At 40.8% G+C, this 20,319-nt stretch overlaps 2 protein-coding genes across 8 annotated transcripts; both read left to right on the forward strand.

The window, feature by feature from the left end:
* The first annotated feature begins 613 nt into the window (after nucleotides 1-613).
* LOC124050624 (jun dimerization protein 2-like) lies at nucleotides 614-11,733 on the forward strand. The gene is made up of 5 exons (XM_046373353.1): nucleotides 614-747; nucleotides 1,977-2,029; nucleotides 9,287-9,504; nucleotides 10,235-10,339; nucleotides 10,613-11,733. The coding sequence occupies exons 3-5, from the start codon at nucleotides 9,310-9,312 to the stop codon at nucleotides 10,802-10,804; spliced, it is 492 nt and encodes a 163-aa protein (XP_046229309.1). The 5' UTR covers nucleotides 614-747; nucleotides 1,977-2,029; nucleotides 9,287-9,309; the 3' UTR covers nucleotides 10,805-11,733.
* Nucleotides 11,734-11,873: 140 nt separating this feature from the next.
* On the forward strand, nucleotides 11,874-20,246 carry LOC124050622 (leucine-rich repeat-containing protein 74A-like). Of its 7 annotated transcripts, none has more exons than XM_046373344.1 (14): nucleotides 11,874-13,042; nucleotides 14,366-14,543; nucleotides 14,636-14,811; nucleotides 15,052-15,159; nucleotides 15,331-15,424; nucleotides 15,534-15,583; nucleotides 15,718-15,799; nucleotides 16,345-16,430; nucleotides 16,515-16,709; nucleotides 16,854-16,949; nucleotides 17,051-17,179; nucleotides 17,307-17,411; nucleotides 17,561-17,646; nucleotides 17,982-20,246. In XM_046373344.1, exons 2-14 carry the CDS (start codon nucleotides 14,393-14,395, stop codon nucleotides 18,001-18,003), a joined length of 1,380 nt encoding a protein of 459 aa, XP_046229300.1. In that variant the 5' UTR covers nucleotides 11,874-13,042; nucleotides 14,366-14,392; the 3' UTR covers nucleotides 18,004-20,246. The 7 variants fall into 7 exon arrangements, with proteins under 7 accessions (XP_046229300.1, XP_046229302.1, XP_046229305.1 ...); XM_046373346.1 differs by having other exon boundaries at nucleotides 11,874-13,013; XM_046373343.1 differs by lacking the exon at nucleotides 11,874-13,042 and adding an exon at nucleotides 13,414-13,629.
* Nucleotides 20,247-20,319: the final 73 nt, after the last annotated feature.

A 20,319-nucleotide genomic window follows, 5' to 3' on the forward strand; every position in this document is an offset into this window, starting at 1 on the left:
CTGTGCAAAATCCTTCAAATGTAGCGATCCTGCAAACTCTTGGGTCAAACTACTCATACCTCATGTCCACACTACGACCATAACCTGTGAGCAAGGGCCACAAGTAGACAATGATTTATTTAAGGGGTCACAAGCCAAAACGCCTGGGAGCAGTGCCACACTTTAAGTCCCCCAAATATATTCAGATTTCTTACACCTAGCTGGCATTAACGCTTTTATAGACTCGGCTCTGGCCACCCTTACACCGGAGCGTAGGGTTATAAACAAGTTACCAATTCGGCTGATTTATTTTTACATTTTATTGCTGGCAAGGCTTCAGTTTTCTCACCCCTCGCCTTTTGTCGAATAATAAAACACTTGCAGCTAAGACAGAGCGTATGATAGAGGCGTAGTGTTTATAGCCATAACTTTATTTACTGACTCGTTAATGGCTTGAGGCGTGTGTTTTACCCACACCTATCTCTCTCTATCTGTCTCTCAGCAGAAACTTTCCTCTCCTCCAGTCTGTCTGTGTTGTTTGGTTGCTAGGGGTGGAGCAAACAAACCTTGTGTGTCTGCAGCCCTCCTCTTACATTATTTTCATCCGTGCTTACGTATGGGGCAGCAGTTCCGCATTCCGGAGCCCTCACAGACAAGATCAGTACTTAAACGGGCTGATGCAACGAGTCCAGCCAGTCCCAACACCTACATCCGATTCATAACTACAACGCCGCCCCATTATTACTGCGGACTTTGGACGCACAACAGGTAAGTGAGTGTGTGAACCGTGAAGCTATGTCGCTATTGTATCCGCCTCTCTTTTGTTTTTGCGCTAGTAGTCAGCTAATTTTTAGTACACGCTTTACACATTTGCATATTCCTTTTTACACCTTACCCACCACGTTGTCAACGCTGTGAATTTTTTGCTTTATGGGATTTTGTTGTGCGGTATTTGTGTCAGTTAATATCAGTATGCGAAGATGTATTCTCGCGTAGTTGTTGTAAAGTCTGAGGCTTTAGTAGTTTTCCGTGCTTTTACCGCAGAAGTCAATTAAATTGTTGCTGCTACGACCTTTAACTACGTTGTTGTTACAACTGTTGTAGCAACTGTCGCTTTACAGCTCGTTATTTACGGAGCCGTTAGCTAAATTACACACCAGCTAGTGTCGGACTGAAGGTATTTTAATCTCGGGAGTCTTAATTTCAGTGTTGCTTAACAGGAGAAGTGTCTGTTAGCCTGGTGAAGACAATTATGTAACGCTATACTCACCACACGCTGTGGGTTTTCAGAGATACTGCTAGCTGAGCCAATCTGGTGCACCAAACTACCCGAGGAGTCTGCAGCGTTTTATAATTTCACATTAGAGAAACATGTACATTAAACTTATTTACTGTTGCACGGTCATACCACTTGTCTAGACTGTTGTAACATTAGAATCGGCTAGCTCGTCTAGTCCCAACTCCTTTCACGTTAACAGTTGTTACAAATTGAAAGTCACACGCACTTGCCATGCAAAGACAGATAAGTGAAGAATACAGGATTTGCGAAATGACACTAAGATAGCCGTGTTTCCGTTAAGTAATTACGGATGGAGGAATAATAATTAGGGCTTCGACTAATTATTATTTTATTATCAATTAATGTAGTTATCAAAAGCTACTTTCGTATGCTCATTGACACTATCCTTGAAGTGCTCCTGATTCTTTACTTCAGCTTTCAGTTCACTTTTACGATAATTTTTGACCTGGTGTGGCACTAACTCCATTTTCTGTAATGTATCTTTATGTAGTTCATTCCCAAAGCCAAAGGTTGTGCCTACAAATGCTTGCAAATGTTTTGACAGATCAGCATCAAATGTATTCAATTTTAACTGACAAAAAAACAGCAGAAAGATAAAATTGTCACATTCGAGTTAATTTTTCTGTTGATCAGCTCCCATAACAATAGTCATACTCCTGCAGTGAACTGTAATGAACACATTATTGCCTTTCTACAGCGTCCAAACACAGTTGCATCATTGACAGAAGACGACTGACAAGTTTTCTCTGAGTAAGTACTGCACATTTAAAATTGTTTTAGATTGATTTAATCAGGGATGCTCTCTCGAGTATCACCCTGTGCTATACTGAATGAAAAAACTTTCCTTGGCACTTTCCTACTTCACCTTGAAACATAAGTGATGTAAATGAAGTGTGAAGTGTATTTGGCAGTGTGTGAATACAGCCAAGAATGTGTACTCAGACTGGCTCATATTTCTAATCTTTGCTTTGGCCCATCATAGTGCACGTGCGATTTAAGTTTAACTAACTAAGTTTAACCTTTCCTGCATTGGACAAGTTAAACTCTTTGTGTGTGTGTGTGTAGACCTCACGTAAATTTGCATATTACTTGCTGATCAGCAATTCTGTTTTCCCTGTGTTGTTGTGATGAGCCAGTAAATATTATCCTCTTGTCCACATCAGGCTTTTTCAAAAGATTTACACTTTACTGTGTAACAGTAATTCTATCTGGGCCAGAGGTAGCTTTAGTTATCTGCTCCTGTTGGCCTGAAGGTCGAAGGCCAATCATGGAATGGGATATATGATGGATAGGGGTGGATCATGTGCATGTGTGTGTGTGTGTGTGTGTGTGGGGGGGGGGGGGGGGGGGTTGTGATTTGCAAGTTCATAGGTTCAGTGTTTTCTTATACAGTGAGTGCATGCTCCCCAGCTGGTGCAGTGCTGGCTCGTGCAACTACATGCCATGCAGGGGAAACTATTTGTGTGTTCTTTATATATGTTTTTCCTTAGTGTCTTTATCTGTGTTTGCGTGTGTCTAAGTGATCGAGCGTGTGTTGCAGGGGGTCGAAATGCCCCAGTGCCTGCCCGGGCACATCCGTAGGATGGTTTCTGCATAAATGGAACACTGCAGTGGATTAATGTGGAAGGGCTGGCGAGCCGACAAGCAGCGCAGGGCCGACAGGGCTGAGAGGCTGGACGTGGGCGCACAGGGTTTATTTTAAGTAGAAATGCCTTCCAGTGCGTCTCCGGAGAGCTGGAATTGCCAAGCTGCACCCCAGTACACTGAATAGACAGCAGACGCATTGCAGGCGAGCGAGCCAACTATGCAACAGCTAGGCTTAATGATACTAATACTAATGCTTGAGGTGCAGCTATTCACTGCTGTACGTATCACATTATCAGTATCACATTGTAGTCCCCACAAGCCTCTCCACATGGTTAGTAAAAACAGTGTGTCAAGACAGACTGGACGTACTCTGTGGAAGCAAACACCCAAATGTCCCGAGGTGTAACTGGGAGAAGAGATATTTAAACTAGTGTTTTCTTTCTTTTCTTTTTTTTTTTAGAAAAGAGCACAGGTCTTTTTCAAAAAAGGTCTTTACATAGTTATGATTTCCAGATTTCCTGAATTTCTTTAAACTGAAAGCCAGTTTTCTCTGTTTGCAGAAAAAACAGTCTTGTCACTAAATGTTGACCTAAGCACTGACCTTTAAGCTTGCAGCATTTTAGAGCAACAAAAGGATTGAACATCTAGTACAGTGCAGACATTGGGGCTTGTTTAATCAGAGCAAGCTTGACGTGGGGCAGATGAGGAAATATCAGAGGACAAAGTATGAAGCAGCATTAAAGTGACAACTACATGTTACACAATAATGGTGATTGCTTCAACAGACAGCATTAAATCTGATTTTCTGGACTTGGTTGGCCAATATCTTATCTTGAGGGATTGCGCATAACTTTTGCCGGATTTATTATAGACGTGAGCTCCATACATTTGAAATGGCTTCTGTCTGAATTTTGTATTTTCATTCATTTAATCCATGTCTGAGCCAAGCCAAAGCTCAGTGCCATGCAAAGTCTAATCCTGACTTACAATGCGGGGAAAAATAGCAACATTATAATAATTTAACCAGGACCACCCAGACGCAGAATATAGATGTGTGACTGTTTGAATGGCATGAAGCAGGCCAAGCAGGAATACAGCCAATGATCACATCGTAATGTTTGAATGAAGGCAGCCGTAGTGCTCATGCCTTGTGCAATCTGCAGGTGCTTTGTGTTTGAATTTGCCTGGAAAATTTTTCATTCCTAGGCTGAAGTCTACAATAAAACGCAATAGTTAAACATCTTGCTGTCTTGTGTAACTTCATTATGAACGAAAGATAACCTCTCCGTGCACTGTAACGCCAGCTCACTCACTTTTGAGACATCCAAACTGTAATTGTGAGGGGAAATTAAGATTGCTCATTACTGCAGCAGCCCTGGGTCTCATCATCATTGACAGAATCGCAAGTTTCAGTGTTCATAATTGCTTGAATTGCTTTGGGAAGGTTTAGTCATCTTCATAAAAAGGAATTTTGAAAGGTTCTTTCTATATTTGGCAGCTGTTTAGCCCAAACAAGAAATTAAAGCTGAAATGAAAATAGATCATGTTTTCTGTGGTGGTAATCACTTCCACTCCCAACCACTATCACCCTTGAGTTTAACAGCCATAGATGGCTGCAGCATGATTAGAACAACAGCCATTATTATGGCGCCTGTATCTTGTCCCTCCAATGAAAATATAATGAGGGGTTAGAGGAATGTTGATACTGTATATTTGGACTGTCCTGTCCTAGAGAAAAGTCGATGCCAAATTCCCTGGTTTCCTCAGAGGATTGCGAAAGGCTGTAACTCAACACACAGCCTGACTGAGTGCAGACGGTAATGATGATCGCTGAGACCTTGGCCAGAGACCGAGAGAGCGTGCCTTGGCCCGAGCCTTTGCACTCATTGTTCATTTTCAGCGCTTGTGCAGTGTTAGAGCTGTAGAAGCTGTTTGTAAGAGTTTTGCAAGATGCCGTTGGCCTTGCATTGCCTTATTAGTCCAAAATTAGACTTTAATAAAGAATATTGACAAAGGGTGGTCAAATTACAACGTCTCAGAAAGTTTGCACGTCTCTCCCATAGCGCCACGATCCAGTGATTTAAAGTGGAGTTGTCTGGCAGTAGAAAAATGTAACTTTGTGTCTCGGGCAAAGATAAATTAGCAAGCAAATGCTTTTGACTCTGTCGCCAAAACTACTGCGCTGGTAGACTTTAACTGTTTGTGGGCTCCTTTTTAAAACTCAACAGTATATGAAGGTAATGAGTTGCCTTTTTAAAGCCCCTCTAACTCCCCACCCCACCCCTCTCCTTCACCATCTCTATAGGGGATGAGGATAATAGGGCCTCCAGTCGTGCTGCTGGCTATTGGTAAGGGTCTGAATTCCTCAGCACTGCTAATTGCTCTCAGGAATGACTCAGGAAATGGACACATTTGGTCAAGCTGAAGACAGAGTGTGTGGGCAAAGAAACCAGTGTATAGTAAATATATATAGAACATGCTGATTGCGTGCACATTCACATATATAGGAACCCTCGCGTGCAGTCTCTTCACCTCCAGCTATCAATGGCTCACATGCACCTAGATTGACTTTGGGCTGAAGCCAGAGCCTGCATTGGGTACGGTCCTATATTTCATAACTAATACATGACATTTCCGCTCCCCACCCTTGGCTTCAGCTCGTCTCCTCCTGGTTAGCCCTGAGAGGCGGCGGTGCTGGGCTGTGTAGGTGTCTTTGTTTGAGGCTAGTGTGGGCCTAAAAGCTGTGGCACTGGCTTTTCTGCTCGACTGCAAAAGCACAGTAACGGCGTTGCATCATCAAACAGTGACCACTAAACCCCGGCTGCAGGCTGCTGCTGACAGAAAAAAAAGAGAAAAATACCCCTCTTTTGAAAAATGTAAAAATCACTTTGACTCATACTTTTGGGTATAATTATTGTGAAACTTGCATCAGCAAACTTTCCCTGTGTTGTACAGATGAGATTTCTTTAGGGTTTTCATGTCCCGGGGCTCAATGGGGCGTTGAATTTGGGGGATTTTAAGATGCTTGTGTGGCAGATTGAAAGAGACGGAACAGATTAAACATAAAAGAAACTTTCTACTCAACTTAAAAGTCGGAGTAACTCAAAAGCGAGACTTGTCAAGAGTCTGTTATGTGTTTGATTTTATAACAGTACAATAAATTGTCTGGAATGGTGTGTAACTCACTTTTATGTATCGCAATTGATAGGCATCTCGCTTCAGATTTCATTTCACCTTTGCTTTAGAGGCCTCTGGCAAAACTACCTTGGTGGGTTTTTGATTTGTGTGTACTGATGTCATGCAGACAAATATGAGTTTCATGTGTGCCTATGTGCTCAATGTGTGTTTCTGTGTATGCGTGTGTGTGGTGAGGTCTGGCTTGAGCTGCATGCTTCAACAAGCCATGCTGAGGAATGGGGGGCTTTCCTTGCAATAGGTCTGACTGAGCAGGGTTGCAGTACAATGTACTTTATGTGAGCCAGTCTTCTAGACATAAAAAATGATTATTTCTGAATTGACTTATTTTTTTTTAGAGTCAATTTCAATTGAAAACTCTTGTGTGTCCAGGACAGAGCCTAATCTGAGTTTGTACACTGGTCCTGAGTGTCTGGCCAACTTGGATATTGGACTCCATTTTGGCTCTGAAAGCAATTTGCTCAGTCATTCCTAATGGGCGATTCAGTTCCTGTGGCTGTTTCTCGCAGGCCAGGGGTTAGTTTGGATTGAATCTTCTGAATTCCAGCGCAGTTATTTGACGGCAGTGAGCAATGCAAGAAAAAACACGCCATACACTTGAGTCACATGTCGGGGGGATTTCTGTATGGATTTGGTAACACATACAGATGTACAGATAGAGTAGACACTTCAGATCTGATGTGAAACATGGAGTTGAATAGTCTACTCTGATCGGTCTAATCTTTGAACGTGTTTTTTTTTCTTTGTAAGCTAACAGAGGTTACTGCCCTATTAAAGATTTCAGAATAAATGCACCTCACTTGGCTTAACAATTTGACCTTTTGTCTGGTTGTGTTTTTTTAAGATCTCTTTGGTTCACCTCTGGATCAGAAGCCATATGGTTTGCCTTGTTCTTAGACAGCCTCTCTGTAGAAAGGGAAGGCCTTGGCACCTTCCATTCTTCCACTTCTCCTGGGAGCTTGAGAGAGGGAATTTTGTCTGAGAGAGATTTTTACCAGGCCCGTCGTGTTCTTTTCCTCTCCAGCAAAAACAACAGGCTGCTGCCAAGTGCAGTGTAAATGGGAGTATACATACAGAGGAGGGAGAGAAAGAGGGAGGAAGGGAGGGTGCAGTCGGGATTTAAATAATAAAATGCCTCATTGGACACAGGCTCCACACACCTATTTGTCCTTGGAGCAAATACATCATGCTGAAGGTGGTAAAGAGCAGGTCAAACAAAGTATGGAGGTTAGCTGAAATTATTACAGAATTTTAGATGCTGCATGCAATAATCTCTAAACACAGAGACAGTAGAAAAAGAAGATTTGAAGCATTACATGACAGATATCTCAGACTCTGTTTCATTTAGCAGCGAATCAGATCTACTACACTTAAGAATTAATTTCCTCTTGCTCAGCATGAGCTGATTGAGTTTACAATATGCTCGACAGTAAACTTCAGTGCAACTGTAAAAACACTTTGAGACCAGCCCATAAGCAGGGTGGAGTACATCAGAATAAAGTTACATAACCTTGTTTTTTTCATTACCTCCTCTATGGCTTTTGTAATAGAGCAAGTCTTTCACCCTGTAAAAAAAAAAAAAAAAAAAAGTAGAAAAGAAAGAAAAACTTGGTTTAACTTACAGTAAAGTCAGCCTGGCAGCGAGTCACCCATCAGCAAAGTCAGCTGTTTCCGCAGCACCTCACAATGCATGTCTTTGTTGGTTGCATATGAGAGGGGCTTTGTTCAGTTCGTCCCCGACCTGTAGAGGCTCAGCTTCTGCAAAATAGTCCGGAGGCAAATGTGGATTAAGCTCTAAATGCAGTAGTCATACTGATATCATCAGTCTTTTTAAAAACTCCTCGTAGCTCTCGGTTTAGCCAGTAATCCTGGCTGAAATTTTGTCAGTGCGCCAAAGTTATTGAAGCATCAGTTGTATCAATCATGCAGGGGTGGTGGTGCTGGTGGGGGGGTTGCCAAAAACCAATTTGATCCATACATCGATCCTCTTTCTAGTCGGTGTGACATTTCATCAGCAGAAAATGTGAGATGGCAGCTGACTATTTGCCTTCTACCAACAGAGTGTTTTATATTTTAATTATTATTTATTTTTCTACATAAATACTGAACAGTAAGAGGAACAGTTTCTTGTCAGAGTTTTCTGAAGTTCACTGGTCTCACTTTGCCTCTCTCCTCAGAGATTGCAGAGATGGGCAGGGTACCGTCGGCTCATGTTACACTGTTCCCATCTGCAACATTTGTTTTTTATTTGGCCATCAGAAGTTTTCCAACTCTTGGTCTTTCAGTAATTAGAGAGACGTCTTAATTCTCCAGCCACTTCCTTTAGGCCTGTGCAACTTCTCCTTTTTCTCCTTTCTGTCCTTCATTCTTCCTTGATTACATTAAAAAGTGCTGTGGTCAACCCCTCTAAACTACCCCAAATTGTTGAAAGAGGATGGCGGTGGAACGCATGAGTGTTACCCGCTCTGTTTTGACAAGAATGCTTTTGATATCCTTTGAGTCCTCTTTACGAAAACCAAATGAGCATTCAAGTCAAAAACCACTCTGTAAGTTAGGAGAAGCATAAGTGTAGCAGATAGTCCTCAGTTTATGAGATCATAACGAAGGGTTTCATGGCTTCCCTTTGCATGTGAAACTACAGAGATGAGTGTTTAGCTGCTGACAGTGTGAAGTTTGTTTTTTCACCGGCTGCTGACTAAGAAGATAACACAGCTGTCAAAGCTGTCAACGTTTGAATGCCTTCTTGGAAACAGCAACCCATAGTTAGAAAGATGTTTGATGACAGCACAGAAGACAGTCAGTTGGAATTTTTGTGGATAGAATACCAATACTAGGAGATCATAATGAAGATAAAACAGACTGTCAGATGGATGCAGTATGATAATGGACGAAAGGTTTGAATGATCTGTATGGAATGATAGCCCTCAATCACAAGCACATCTCAAACTATGACATGCTTTTAAAATGTTAAAGTTCATGTAAATTTAACATTTCTTTTATTTATTTATTTATATGTAGGTCATACACCTGTTTTTTAATAAAACGATTTCATTTGTGTTGTCATGTTGATGTTTAGGTTATGTGCATTAAACTGAGAATGTAGGTGCTTTGCGTTCTACTGTTAGCACTAAAAATGTACCTTTAAGTTGTCATTGTCAGGCTTGATCATCGTCATAATGGTTCCTTCTCTTCCTCTTTTTTTTCTCTCTCTCTCTCTCTCCGTAGCGGCGGTGGCGGCCGGGTCGGACATGATGCCGGGACAGATACCTGACCCTTCGCTGGCGGCAGGCTCCCTGCCCAGTCTGGGCCCGCTGGCGGGCATCTCGGCCACCACTCTCACTGATCAACTGAAGCTGGCTGACTTCCGTCAGCTGGGCACCATGCTGTCCCCACTGCATTTCCTGGGGAGGCTGGGGAAGAGACCGCTGGCCATTAAGACAGAGGTGGGCAGGAAGAGGAAGAAAGAGAGAGAGAGAGAGAGAGAGGGAGAGGGAGAGGGAGAGAGGGAAAAGAGGAAATACTGCAGAAGTTGGGTGTTTTAAAGACATACGTCAGAGCGTAAAAACAAGAAGGAAGATATGAAAGTTGGGATGATTCCAAGCCATTTATCAAGGCAGGTTTTATTATTTTTTTGGAAAATGACATCAGTTTTAGCGTTTGTCAGTACAGAACCAAAATGTTCTGTATCACATGCATGCCATTCTGAATTATATTAATAGGCTGAAGTAATGTGAAAAATAAGAAAGTGAGTTGGTTGTAATGACTTGAATGAACTGATATCATAAGGTGTTATTAAAATTGATTAAATTTAAACGTTCTGACAGCAGACTTTGTATTTATAAAATACAAAGTCAAAAGTAAAAGTGATCTCTCAGTAAAATATTGTTGTCAGTAGTTTTCTGAGCTGGTTTTGGGAGCATGTCATTTTTAGGGTTAAACAATGACATTATTACTATGTGAATAAATATATTAAGACGATAAGCATGCGTGTACAGTATGTGGCCATGGTAAGCTGATTAATTTTGTCAGTGGAATTTTGCCCCCTCTAGTGCCTAAAACTGCTCACCACTATTGGTCACAGGTTAATGTAATTTAGAGAGCAATTATCAGATTATTTCAGTCAGTCATGTAATGCCTGTAATGCCTCATAATAACAATACATTGTGTCTGCAGATGGATGAAGATGAGGAAAGGAGGAAACGGAGACGAGAGAAAAACAAAGTAGCAGCGGCGCGATGCCGAAACAAAAAGAAGGAACGGACCGACTTCCTTCAAAGGGTGAGTTCATGACGCAGCACTGCATACTAATAAGCAGAAGGGAGCAGCTCAGTTTGGTAGCCAAGAATAACCTGACTTCAGTTAACCGTGATATCTCTCACTTGGTTCAGCCCAAGTGAGAGATACCATGACCAGGACAATACAAGCCACACTGAACCTGAACAACTTAAAAGTCTCGGGTGCCACATCATGTTTCACAAGTGATTAAAAAGTGAGGGGTTTATGATTAACATTTTGTCCAGCTGCATCTAACAATTTGACGCCTCTGTCCAGGAATCGGAGCGTCTGGAGATGGTGAACTCCGAGCTCAAGGCCCAGATTGAGGAGCTCCGTATGGAGAGGCAGCAGCTAATGGTGATGCTCAATCTCCACCGGCCCACCTGCATCGTGAGGACTGACAGCGTCAAAACGCCAGAGAGCGAGGCCAACCCACTGCTGGAGCAGCTGTCCGCTGACGACAAGTGAAACCAGGAAATCAGGGACAGGAAGTCCCTGAATCCCAGACTAACACCACCGTGGCAGCCATTAAAATGAAAACATAACTGGCAATACATTTCTAAACAAGCACTTGAGCTCCAAGCTGAAGACTTTTGGAGACTCTGCCCAAAGAGCTGAGGTTGTATGGCTTCCTTAGTACTGCTACACGAGCTGGCTCTGTCCATTGGAAGACTGGAGATACCCAGTTTCATCTCTGCATTAAGTGTTGTTGTTGACACCCACTGTGCCTAGTTGTTACTTCAACCATCTCTACGTAAAGGGACCAATGGAATCAGTAGAGTACGACTGGAAACAACGCTGAGGAAACACACTAATATCAATATGGTGCTCTGTTACAACAGCCCTGAGTAGAATGTGTGGCATTGATTTGATGCAGAGGCCCACAAAGGCTTAATGTTCTGCAGTTTTCCTTTGTATTCTAGCTGAAATATACAGGTGTAGAGTTTTTAGTATACAATACTCGATACAAGTACACCAGACAGAGTAGAGGTTTTTTTTTTTTTTTTTGGTTTGTTTTAATGTTGATTTCTATAAACTGCCTCGACAATGGCAGTTACCGGTTGATCCGATTTGTGGTGACGCTGGCGTCATGAAAAGCACATATACACAAATGTTTACACCCTTGTTTTTTTTTGGACTTGTTGACTGTCCATTGTTGTACTTGTTTTATACTGCTTTGTATTCATGAACATATATGAAATGCTTGTTAATCACTTGATGTGATTTGTCTTTTCGATCTTTCCAGTCTGTGTCTGTCATGTTGCGCTGTCAAACAGCTGTGAAAACAAGCAGAAATCTTATCAGCTGAGCAGTATTTCAGTGTCTCTTCTGGACCTGTATTTGCTATGTATGACTCTGGTACCCTGAATAGATTAAATTTTATTTTCTAACTACAAGAACGAGCATGGCTTGTTGTTTTGTTTGACTCCATCTGACGTGCAGAATATCACTGACATTTCTTCAGTGACATTTAAGTCCCTGTATTTGATCCTCCCAGTCATGACACTTGAGCTGTCAAGTGACAAAAGTTATGCAATCATGTTTTGGAAACCTGTTTGACTCACATTTTGGCACATTGCCAAAGTCAGGACTTTACTTTCATTTGCAAAAAGGTCATTCATACTTAATTACTGCAACTCCCTTTGTTCAGGGCTCAGCAGGAGAAATATCTCCCATCTGCAAACATGACCACGAAACACTGCAGTTCTCGCTACCCTTCACTGGTTTGTAAAATTTTTGAATTTATCCCAGGATTTTATCACTTTCTTTAAAGCAAAGAAAGGCCTCTCCTTGATATGACTGTTACAATAGCAATAATAATTTGAATTAATTATCACTTCACTTTCTTCACCACCTTCTGTGTCTTAATCTTTGTTTTTACTTCGGTAAAGAACACTCTTTAGTATTGTTTTAAGTTTTTGTTAATAGTAATAGTAATAATTATTATTATAAAACAAATGTAATCGTAATAATTTGATGTATTTATAAGACCAGTCGCGCTGTTGTTGAAGGAGGAACAACAGAACCTCATCTTCACCACACTGATTTATATTTATTTTATTTGGTGACCTTAGATATGAGTTGTGCTTAAAATATTATTTTCTCACACTCAGACTTAACACTTGGATGGAAAAGGGAACATTGCATTCTTTTTGGATACCAGTGATAGTCTTCTAATTAATATATTCCTTTAATAGCATGCCAACGATACATCATCAAACATGTTTCCTCCCTCAACTTGCTTGCATGAGTGACAAAAAGCACTGAACTAACATTAAAAAAGATGTCACATAGTTGCAAGACTTCTGCCACGATGTTCTTCATCTAACAACTTTACAAATAAATGAACATATCCTGTCTTGTACTGTGCTGTACAACAGAAAGTATGTATGTCTCGACACAGACTGCGGTGAACAGCTCCATCTAGTGGATTTTTTGTGAACTGCAAGATCTGCCTGAGACCGAATAAATCAGTCTAACGAGATCATGTTGAAACTAAATACTGGTGGATATGCAGCCAAGACAAACATTAATACATTTATTTTCTGTATATTTCGCTTTCTTTCCTTTTCCCTTTATTATTTTGGTCGGCTTTCATCAAAAGGATTTTTCTTTTTCTCGAGCAACGACCGTTGATTTCCATTAAAGGTTCACATTTTTAACACCTTACACTCAGGTATACTACTGTTGTCTCCACTCTGAACAGTAAGTGATATTTTACGTGGCATGTTAATCAGGAAAATTAATGACTTATTTTAAATACTGGACCATATTATTTATTTATGAAAGCTTTCGTCCTTGGGGACGTTGGTCTGTTCTAACCGTCGCCTATTTATAGACATGCTAATTAATGCTAGCTAGAAACAGCAGTTTTTCAACTTTCAGCTGGGATTCAAAAAACCCATGTTAAAAGCTACTGTCATGCCTGGTGGTTTTTGTTATGCTTTGTCTTTTGATTTCAGTCCATGTGCCATGTTTCATGTTTGTCTTGTCATGTGTTTCCATGTTTTATGTTCAAGGTTTTTGTCATGTCCTGTTTTATTTTGAAAGCGTCTCTTCCCCTGTGTGTCCTGTTTTCATGTAGCTTTGCTTTTCGTTTTCCTGATTGCTTTGTCCCTCCTGATGTGTGTCACCTGTGTCTCGTTGTCGTGTCTCTTTGGTCCTCGTCTTCCCAGCCACCTTTTGTCAGAGCGTTTTTGAATGTCTTCAGTTTATGCCAGGAGATCTTTGTCTTGCCATGCCATGTTTAGCCAGGAGTTTTTGCTATAGTTTCTCTTAGATCTCAAGTCACAGTAAGTGCGAGCCTGCTTTTGTTTTTGATTAAAAATAAAGATTATTGTTTCTTGGATCTCGGCCTGTCTGCCCTTTCTGACTCTGCATCGGGGTTCAGCTTTTTCTGTGTCAGCCAAGACGCCCGTTTGTAACTCAGTTTCATACTACATATGGTACCAACACCAAATTGTAAAAGTATATTCTTACAAGTAAAGATTCAGCATTAAACGTTTTACTTTTTACTTCTATATTTTTAAAATATAAAAGTGTGAGCATAAATCACCCTTAAAGTACCAAAAGTAAAAGTACTTCTTATGTTATGTTATATAATTGAAGCATTAATGTGTCACCTAAATGTAAAGGTTGGGCTGATTTGAATTATGCCTGCTTTATATATGCTGCTGGGTAGCATGTCAATAAAGTTTTATCTTAATATATACATTACATCACCATTTATTTGTTGATTATATTTTTATTGTTAATCTGAATTTGCAGATTAACTAGTTAGTAACTGAAATGATTCAATAAGGGTAGTGAAATAAAAAAGAAACTATTTGCTGTCAAAATGTAGTGAGGTATAAGTACAGAGCAGAAAATGGAATTATTCAAGTAAAGTACACGTTCCTCAAAAATGTACGTAAGTGCAGTACTTAAGTGAATGGTACTTTTCAACACTGGTATTTCTGAACTGTTTTGACTCACTATGACTGCTACAGAAAACTGAACTTCAGTTAAGCTCACGTGCCCCCTTCACAGGTGAAATCCTCGAGGTCTTGCGGTGTGATGGATCAACGTGAGGAGGACGGTGTAGATCTCAGTGACGGACAGCAAGAGGTGGATCAGAAACCCACTGATCAATCAGTCCTGCCCACAAGAAACTCAGATCAGAAGGATAACAGCGTGGATGAGTGGGACACTGATCTGGAAACAGACAGTGGGTTACAGTCACCAGAGCAGTTCAGTAATAATAAATGCATTGCCTTTGAATCCCCCCTTTTTCTTTTGTTTTGTCCCACTTTGTTTTAGATGCCACCGGCCAGAGACAGAGTTCGTCTCGTGCTGAGCTGTACCTGCAGCTGTGTCGGAAGACAGGGACCAATCCTGTTTCCTGTTTCCTTGGTGACTTGAGTGAAGCCAATATCAACCTGAACCACTATGGTTTGGGACCTCTGGGGGCTAAAGCTCTGGCCATAGCTCTGCAGGTAGGCACCTTTAAATCCATTCATTGAGTTATTCAAAGTAGAAATTCAACAACTATCAGTAGTAGTAGGCCGTGGATATAGATGGGGTTGAGGCAAGATACCATTGTCATGATAACATGAGATCTTGATTCTATAATAAGTGGATTTTTTTAATTATAGACAGAGCAAAAGATGAAGAGAAATGTGACCAGTGATCAGGATTTTCTGGTATTCATTTATTTCTCATCTGTCATATTTTAGAATGACACTGTCGTCACCAACCTCGAGCTGGAGGACAATGCGCTAAGAGCAGAAGGGACACGCTGTGTGATGGAAATGCTTCAAACAAACATCACCATACGGAGTCTAGTGATTATTCTGAAACCATTATGCTGAATACATCAGTTTGAAAAATCTCCCTGGTGTTTAGTAGTAGTACAGCGCAGAGCTAATCTGTTCAGACGTGCAACAGTACCTTTTAAAAATAATATAGAATATACTCTTTTTGTCTCAAAATTGTCTAAATGTGTTCACTTTCAGAATCTTTCCAACAACCAGCTGCGCCTCGAAGGTGCGGACATCGTCTCCAGATTGCTAGCAAACAGTTGCTACCTCACATCCATGAAACTCTCTGGTGATCAACTACATCTTTCACCTCTCAAGTTATTTTTCATGTGCACCTCTGCGTCATTACAATAATGTGGAAGTATAAAGTAATTATGATTTTCCCCTTCCTCCCTCAGGAAATGATTTTGATGATTCTGCTAGTAAACACTTGGCTGATGCTTTAAGGGTTAGTGCAAAGTGTTTACTGTTAAAATGCTGTGACAGTTTTTTCTTCTTCTTCTTTTCTCACGGCTATGTCCTAACACACGACTCAAGTAACATCTGAGTTTGCTTCAGTCTGACGCATTTTCTATTTTTCAGGATGATTTTGTTCTCAAAGAGGTGGACCTCAGCCACAACAAGTTTGGCGATGCAGCAGGAGAACACCTGGGTCAGATGATAGGTACAGCGCTTCATTTCTGACCGTGTTGGGAGAATTTACTGATGCCAGATCATTAGACTGAATAAATTTTAAAAATCATCTTATGCATTTGGGGCTAACGCCAACAAAACACACACATTACAGAAGTTAAAGTCCAATCTTTTTCTGTGAGAAAAAAACTTCAATGAAAACGTTTGCTACAACTATTGTGCATATTTTTTTTTCTACAAATGTTTTTAAAAAGAGAATTAAACAATTTGTGGACACTATTGTGCCAACGGCTTCCGAGCTTGAAGCCTCTGGGTAGATGTTGTTAGCAGTGGATATCTCAGAATGACTTTGCTCATGCGCTACTGACTGTAGCACATCAGATTTTAAAAAGGATTTCTTTTTTCTTCAGTTTCAAACTTGTGAAATTGTCTTTAAATTGATTTTTTGGTACACTAGTCAAAAATAACACCCAAGATATGTACTGTGTACTGTATACACAGACCTCACATGAAATTTGTGAATTCAAGTTTAAAATAGATTGTGACCTTGTAAAATTTGTTTCCCCTTTCTCAAAGCCTCAAATTTGGGGATTGAAGTCCTAAATCTGAGCTGGAATCGCCTTTGTGGGCGTGGTGGAGTGGCTTTGAGCACTGGGCTGAAGGTGACCAATATAACATACTCAAGCATTGTATGTTTAACAGTTTCCTATCATAGTTGTGTGTCGCTCACACTCTCCTTTCCCCAGGTGAACTCGACTCTGAAGCAGCTCCAGCTGGCGTGGAATGGTTTTGGCCACATGGAGGCAGAGTCACTGGGTCAAGCGCTGAAACAAAACAACACGCTGGAGCTGCTGGACCTCAGCGGTAACCACATAAACGATCAGGCTGTGATGCTGTTCTGCCAGGGCCTGGCCAGCAACAGTACCCTGAGGGTCCTCAAGGTGAGTGCAGCAGAAGGCGAATGCTGCGGTACTGGCATTTTATGTCGTGTTTGATCATCATCACCATAGTGATTCAAAATGTATTGCACTCTGTAGATTAAATTATGTTAGATATAAGGTTTGGTGTGTGTATGTTTCGTTTAGCTCTCTTATAACACTGTGACGAACGTCGGAGCTCTGAGGCTGCTCAAGACAGTTAAAAACAACAAGAGATCAGCGGTAGAGGAGATCAACATTTCTGTAAGCACAGCAAAAACATTTTCACTTTAGCGTATGATCTTAAGTAGAAATATGAGTCTTGTCTGTGTGACTACGTGATGATTACATCTGACTGGGTGCAGACAGTGTTTGTGCGTGAGGAATTTGTGGAGCTGTTGGAAGAAGCCCGCCAGAGGCGTCCTGCTCTGGATGTTCAGTACAGTGTCATGAGCTCCGTCACCAGGAACTTGGCTGCCATCCAGATCTTTCAGGTCAGTCTGGTGAGAGTTGAGTCTATGACTGGGATCTTAGCAAAATCTTAAACCTATATGCTCATATTTTATTTAAAAACAAAATTGGTGTGTCCTACACTTGTAAACAATCTGGATTCTCTCACAGAAATACTTTGAAGAGCGAAGTGAGAGCGTCATGGATTTCTTCCAGGCTTTGGATAAAGAAGGAACCATGAAGGTTTCCACATCTGACTTCAGAAAGGCCGTGAAGGTCAGGCTTCTCACACTGCACAGAACATGTCGTACATTAAATAATTTATTTAACAAATTTAACAAACGTATTATTATATAGTTACTTTACTAGGCTGAGGTACTAGGATATTCACTGACTCATTGGAGAAAACGATGTTGTACGTGCAGGCAGCTAATATACCTCTGGATCGGCGACAGCTCGAGTGGTTAATCAAGAAGTTTGACAAAAACTGCACAGCCACAATACGTTACAGGTTAGTCTGTAACTGGTGGTATTTATTTTTTGTCAAAAAGAAACATAAATATCAGTGCATTTATAAAGAAGCTAGTTATGCAACAAGGAAAGTAAACAGTGGTTTGTGGGTGGACCAAAATGTTTTAAAGCTGACCCTTTAAATCATCCATATTAAAGTGGGAACACGCTCTCCTACTTACTCTTGTTGGTGTCCAACCATACAGATTGTTTCACATTAATTTGCCTGGGTTACACCCGCACACGCGCAGCTGCAAATCAGCTATAAACAGTTTTCGGAAAATTGTGCTGAATCAGTCAGACATGAATTTAATGCCCAGCTTCTCTTTGTTGCAGTCACTTTGCTGAGCTGTCATAGATATGGAGATGTACAACAGCACTAAGAAGAGGATCAGAGATAACAGAGGAGATATCTTTAAATATAAGTTAATGGAGTCTATTTCATTCTGTTCTTTTTATGCTGGAAACATGACTTTGCAAATTCAGTAGGTCCTCTATTTTTGCCATACAAATCTCACAACGGCACAATTATACATTTTAATTTAAACATACTAACAAAGAAGAGGAACTGACATCACACACCCAATTGAATTGACTGACAGGTGTAGGCTAACAGTAGCTTCCTATGACCTCAGTGACTCCCCCTCCACTATAGTTCTTTGCTCAACCCAGTTTTGTCCAGTGTGAATACTTGAACCACTGACACCAACCAGCTGCACCCACCTGAGCGCTGCCAGCTGTGTCCGCCACTGGGCCATGGGGTCCTCTGCCTCATTCTCTCCATCCAAAAATAATCTTCTGGTATGACAACAGGACAAGAGGAGGAAGAAAAAGAGAGCTGGCATCCATATCAAAAGAGCGAGAGGAGGAAAAGAATAGGGCCAGATGCAAGCTAGTTGTTTCGCCACATTGGTGAGCTTTGAATGAGATGGCCTGCAAAGGAAACAGGACGCTTATGAATATGCATGTGCAGCTTTACTTATGCAGGCCCTGCGGGACAGGATTATTAAGGGTGTGTTGATTGTCTCAAGGTGTGATATCAGTGCGATGTGTGTGTCACATGGTGTCAGTGGTAACCTCAGCAGAGGCACTGACACAGCACACCATCTCACCTGCACCTCTTTACTGAGTCGTGTAAACAGCTCGATACCTTAAGTCCTGGGTCATCGTGACACAGGACAAGACTTTGAAACTAACCTACTGTTTCAGGTAATATACAATTTATTTATTCTTATCTTCACCCCTGCTTCATTGACTTCGATCACCAGCAACTTTTGCCTGGCTTCCATATAAGATCCAGTGTTATGGACATGTCAAAACCATCACTGTCAGTATCACTTTCTGGGGAGTTAAAGTAGTTTTCAGAGATGTGATATGCTTCATCATCGCATTTCTCTCTGGACCTTCTCCAGGCAGCACAGGCAGTGTGGTCAAAGCCATCTGATTCCCTCTTCATTGTTCATCTTTGAGGGGGTTGCAGCCTGGCTTGACTTTTTTTTTTTGTAAACATGAAAAAAAATGCACTTTCTGTTCTCTATCATAAAGACTAAATATGCATATCTAAAAGTATTTCAAATGTTTACTGCTGTCCACAAACGTTTCTAATGTAAAACACCCCATAATCATTATAAAATTAATATAGTTATTTTATAGTGTTAATCCCACTCATTTTGCACCAAGTTCCAGTCTTGTGTTTTGAATATGCTTGGATGTGGGATTATGTCTTCTGTGACCTCTCAGAGTAGCCTGCATGCCTCTCTGTTACCTGACTGTCTGCTTGCTCCATCTTGAATCATCTTTACTTTGCATCTTTACTCTCTAAACATCTGTCTCCATTATTGCCTCCTATCTTCTCATTCCTTCATTCAGTCTCTGAAAATATAAAAAAACATCTCCTTTTTAAAAACCTGACATTTAGCTGTTCTCAGATTGTTCCCTCAGTCAGGTAGTTTGTTTTTGTTATTGAGCAACTTGGGTGTTTGAAAGGGTTACTTTGCTTTAGTTTGGTTTTCATTGCTAACATTATTACCACCTTAAACTCAAACACATGTTTTCAATTGGACTAAAATACATTTCTTCATTTAATGACACTGATATAATTAGCTATGAAAAAGACAGAAAAAATAACAGAATAATTTAGGTAAATTATCTCTCTGATGTGGCTTAATGAAAACAAACAGTTAGCTGCCAATTTCTAATGGGCCATCTTTCATCTGAATGGACACAAAGACTTAAAACCCACATCTTATTGAGCAGTCCAATTGGAAATTCACAGATTTGGCCAAATTTTGAAGACGAGACAAAAACCTGCCAACAAACCCTTCAGATATCTATGCACCCACTGGCACACGCTGCCAATTAGCATGATCTCGAAAGCGCTAATGGAATCTTGAGCGGTAATAAAAGTAAATAATTAAATTAAAGGAACCCTTGTATCATTGTTTGCTGTATTCAGGCCCATTAGGACCTCCAGTATTCTCATGGTAATCTAATGTTTGGGGTTTTTTGTGTTCTCATAATGAATTCTGTGTTTTTCCTGCAAACAGTGTTGTTCAGACATTTGTGTAGGTGCTGGCAGAGAAACAAAGACGTACATTAGGACCCATTGTCTCCTGTGATTATTAAAGTAAACAGAAATACTGAAGGGGTATCATACACAGCTGCACACACTTGA

This window comes from Scatophagus argus, chromosome 19 (assembly GCF_020382885.2).
Source record: "Scatophagus argus isolate fScaArg1 chromosome 19, fScaArg1.pri, whole genome shotgun sequence".
Classification (NCBI taxonomy): Eukaryota; Metazoa; Chordata; class Actinopteri; family Scatophagidae; genus Scatophagus; species Scatophagus argus.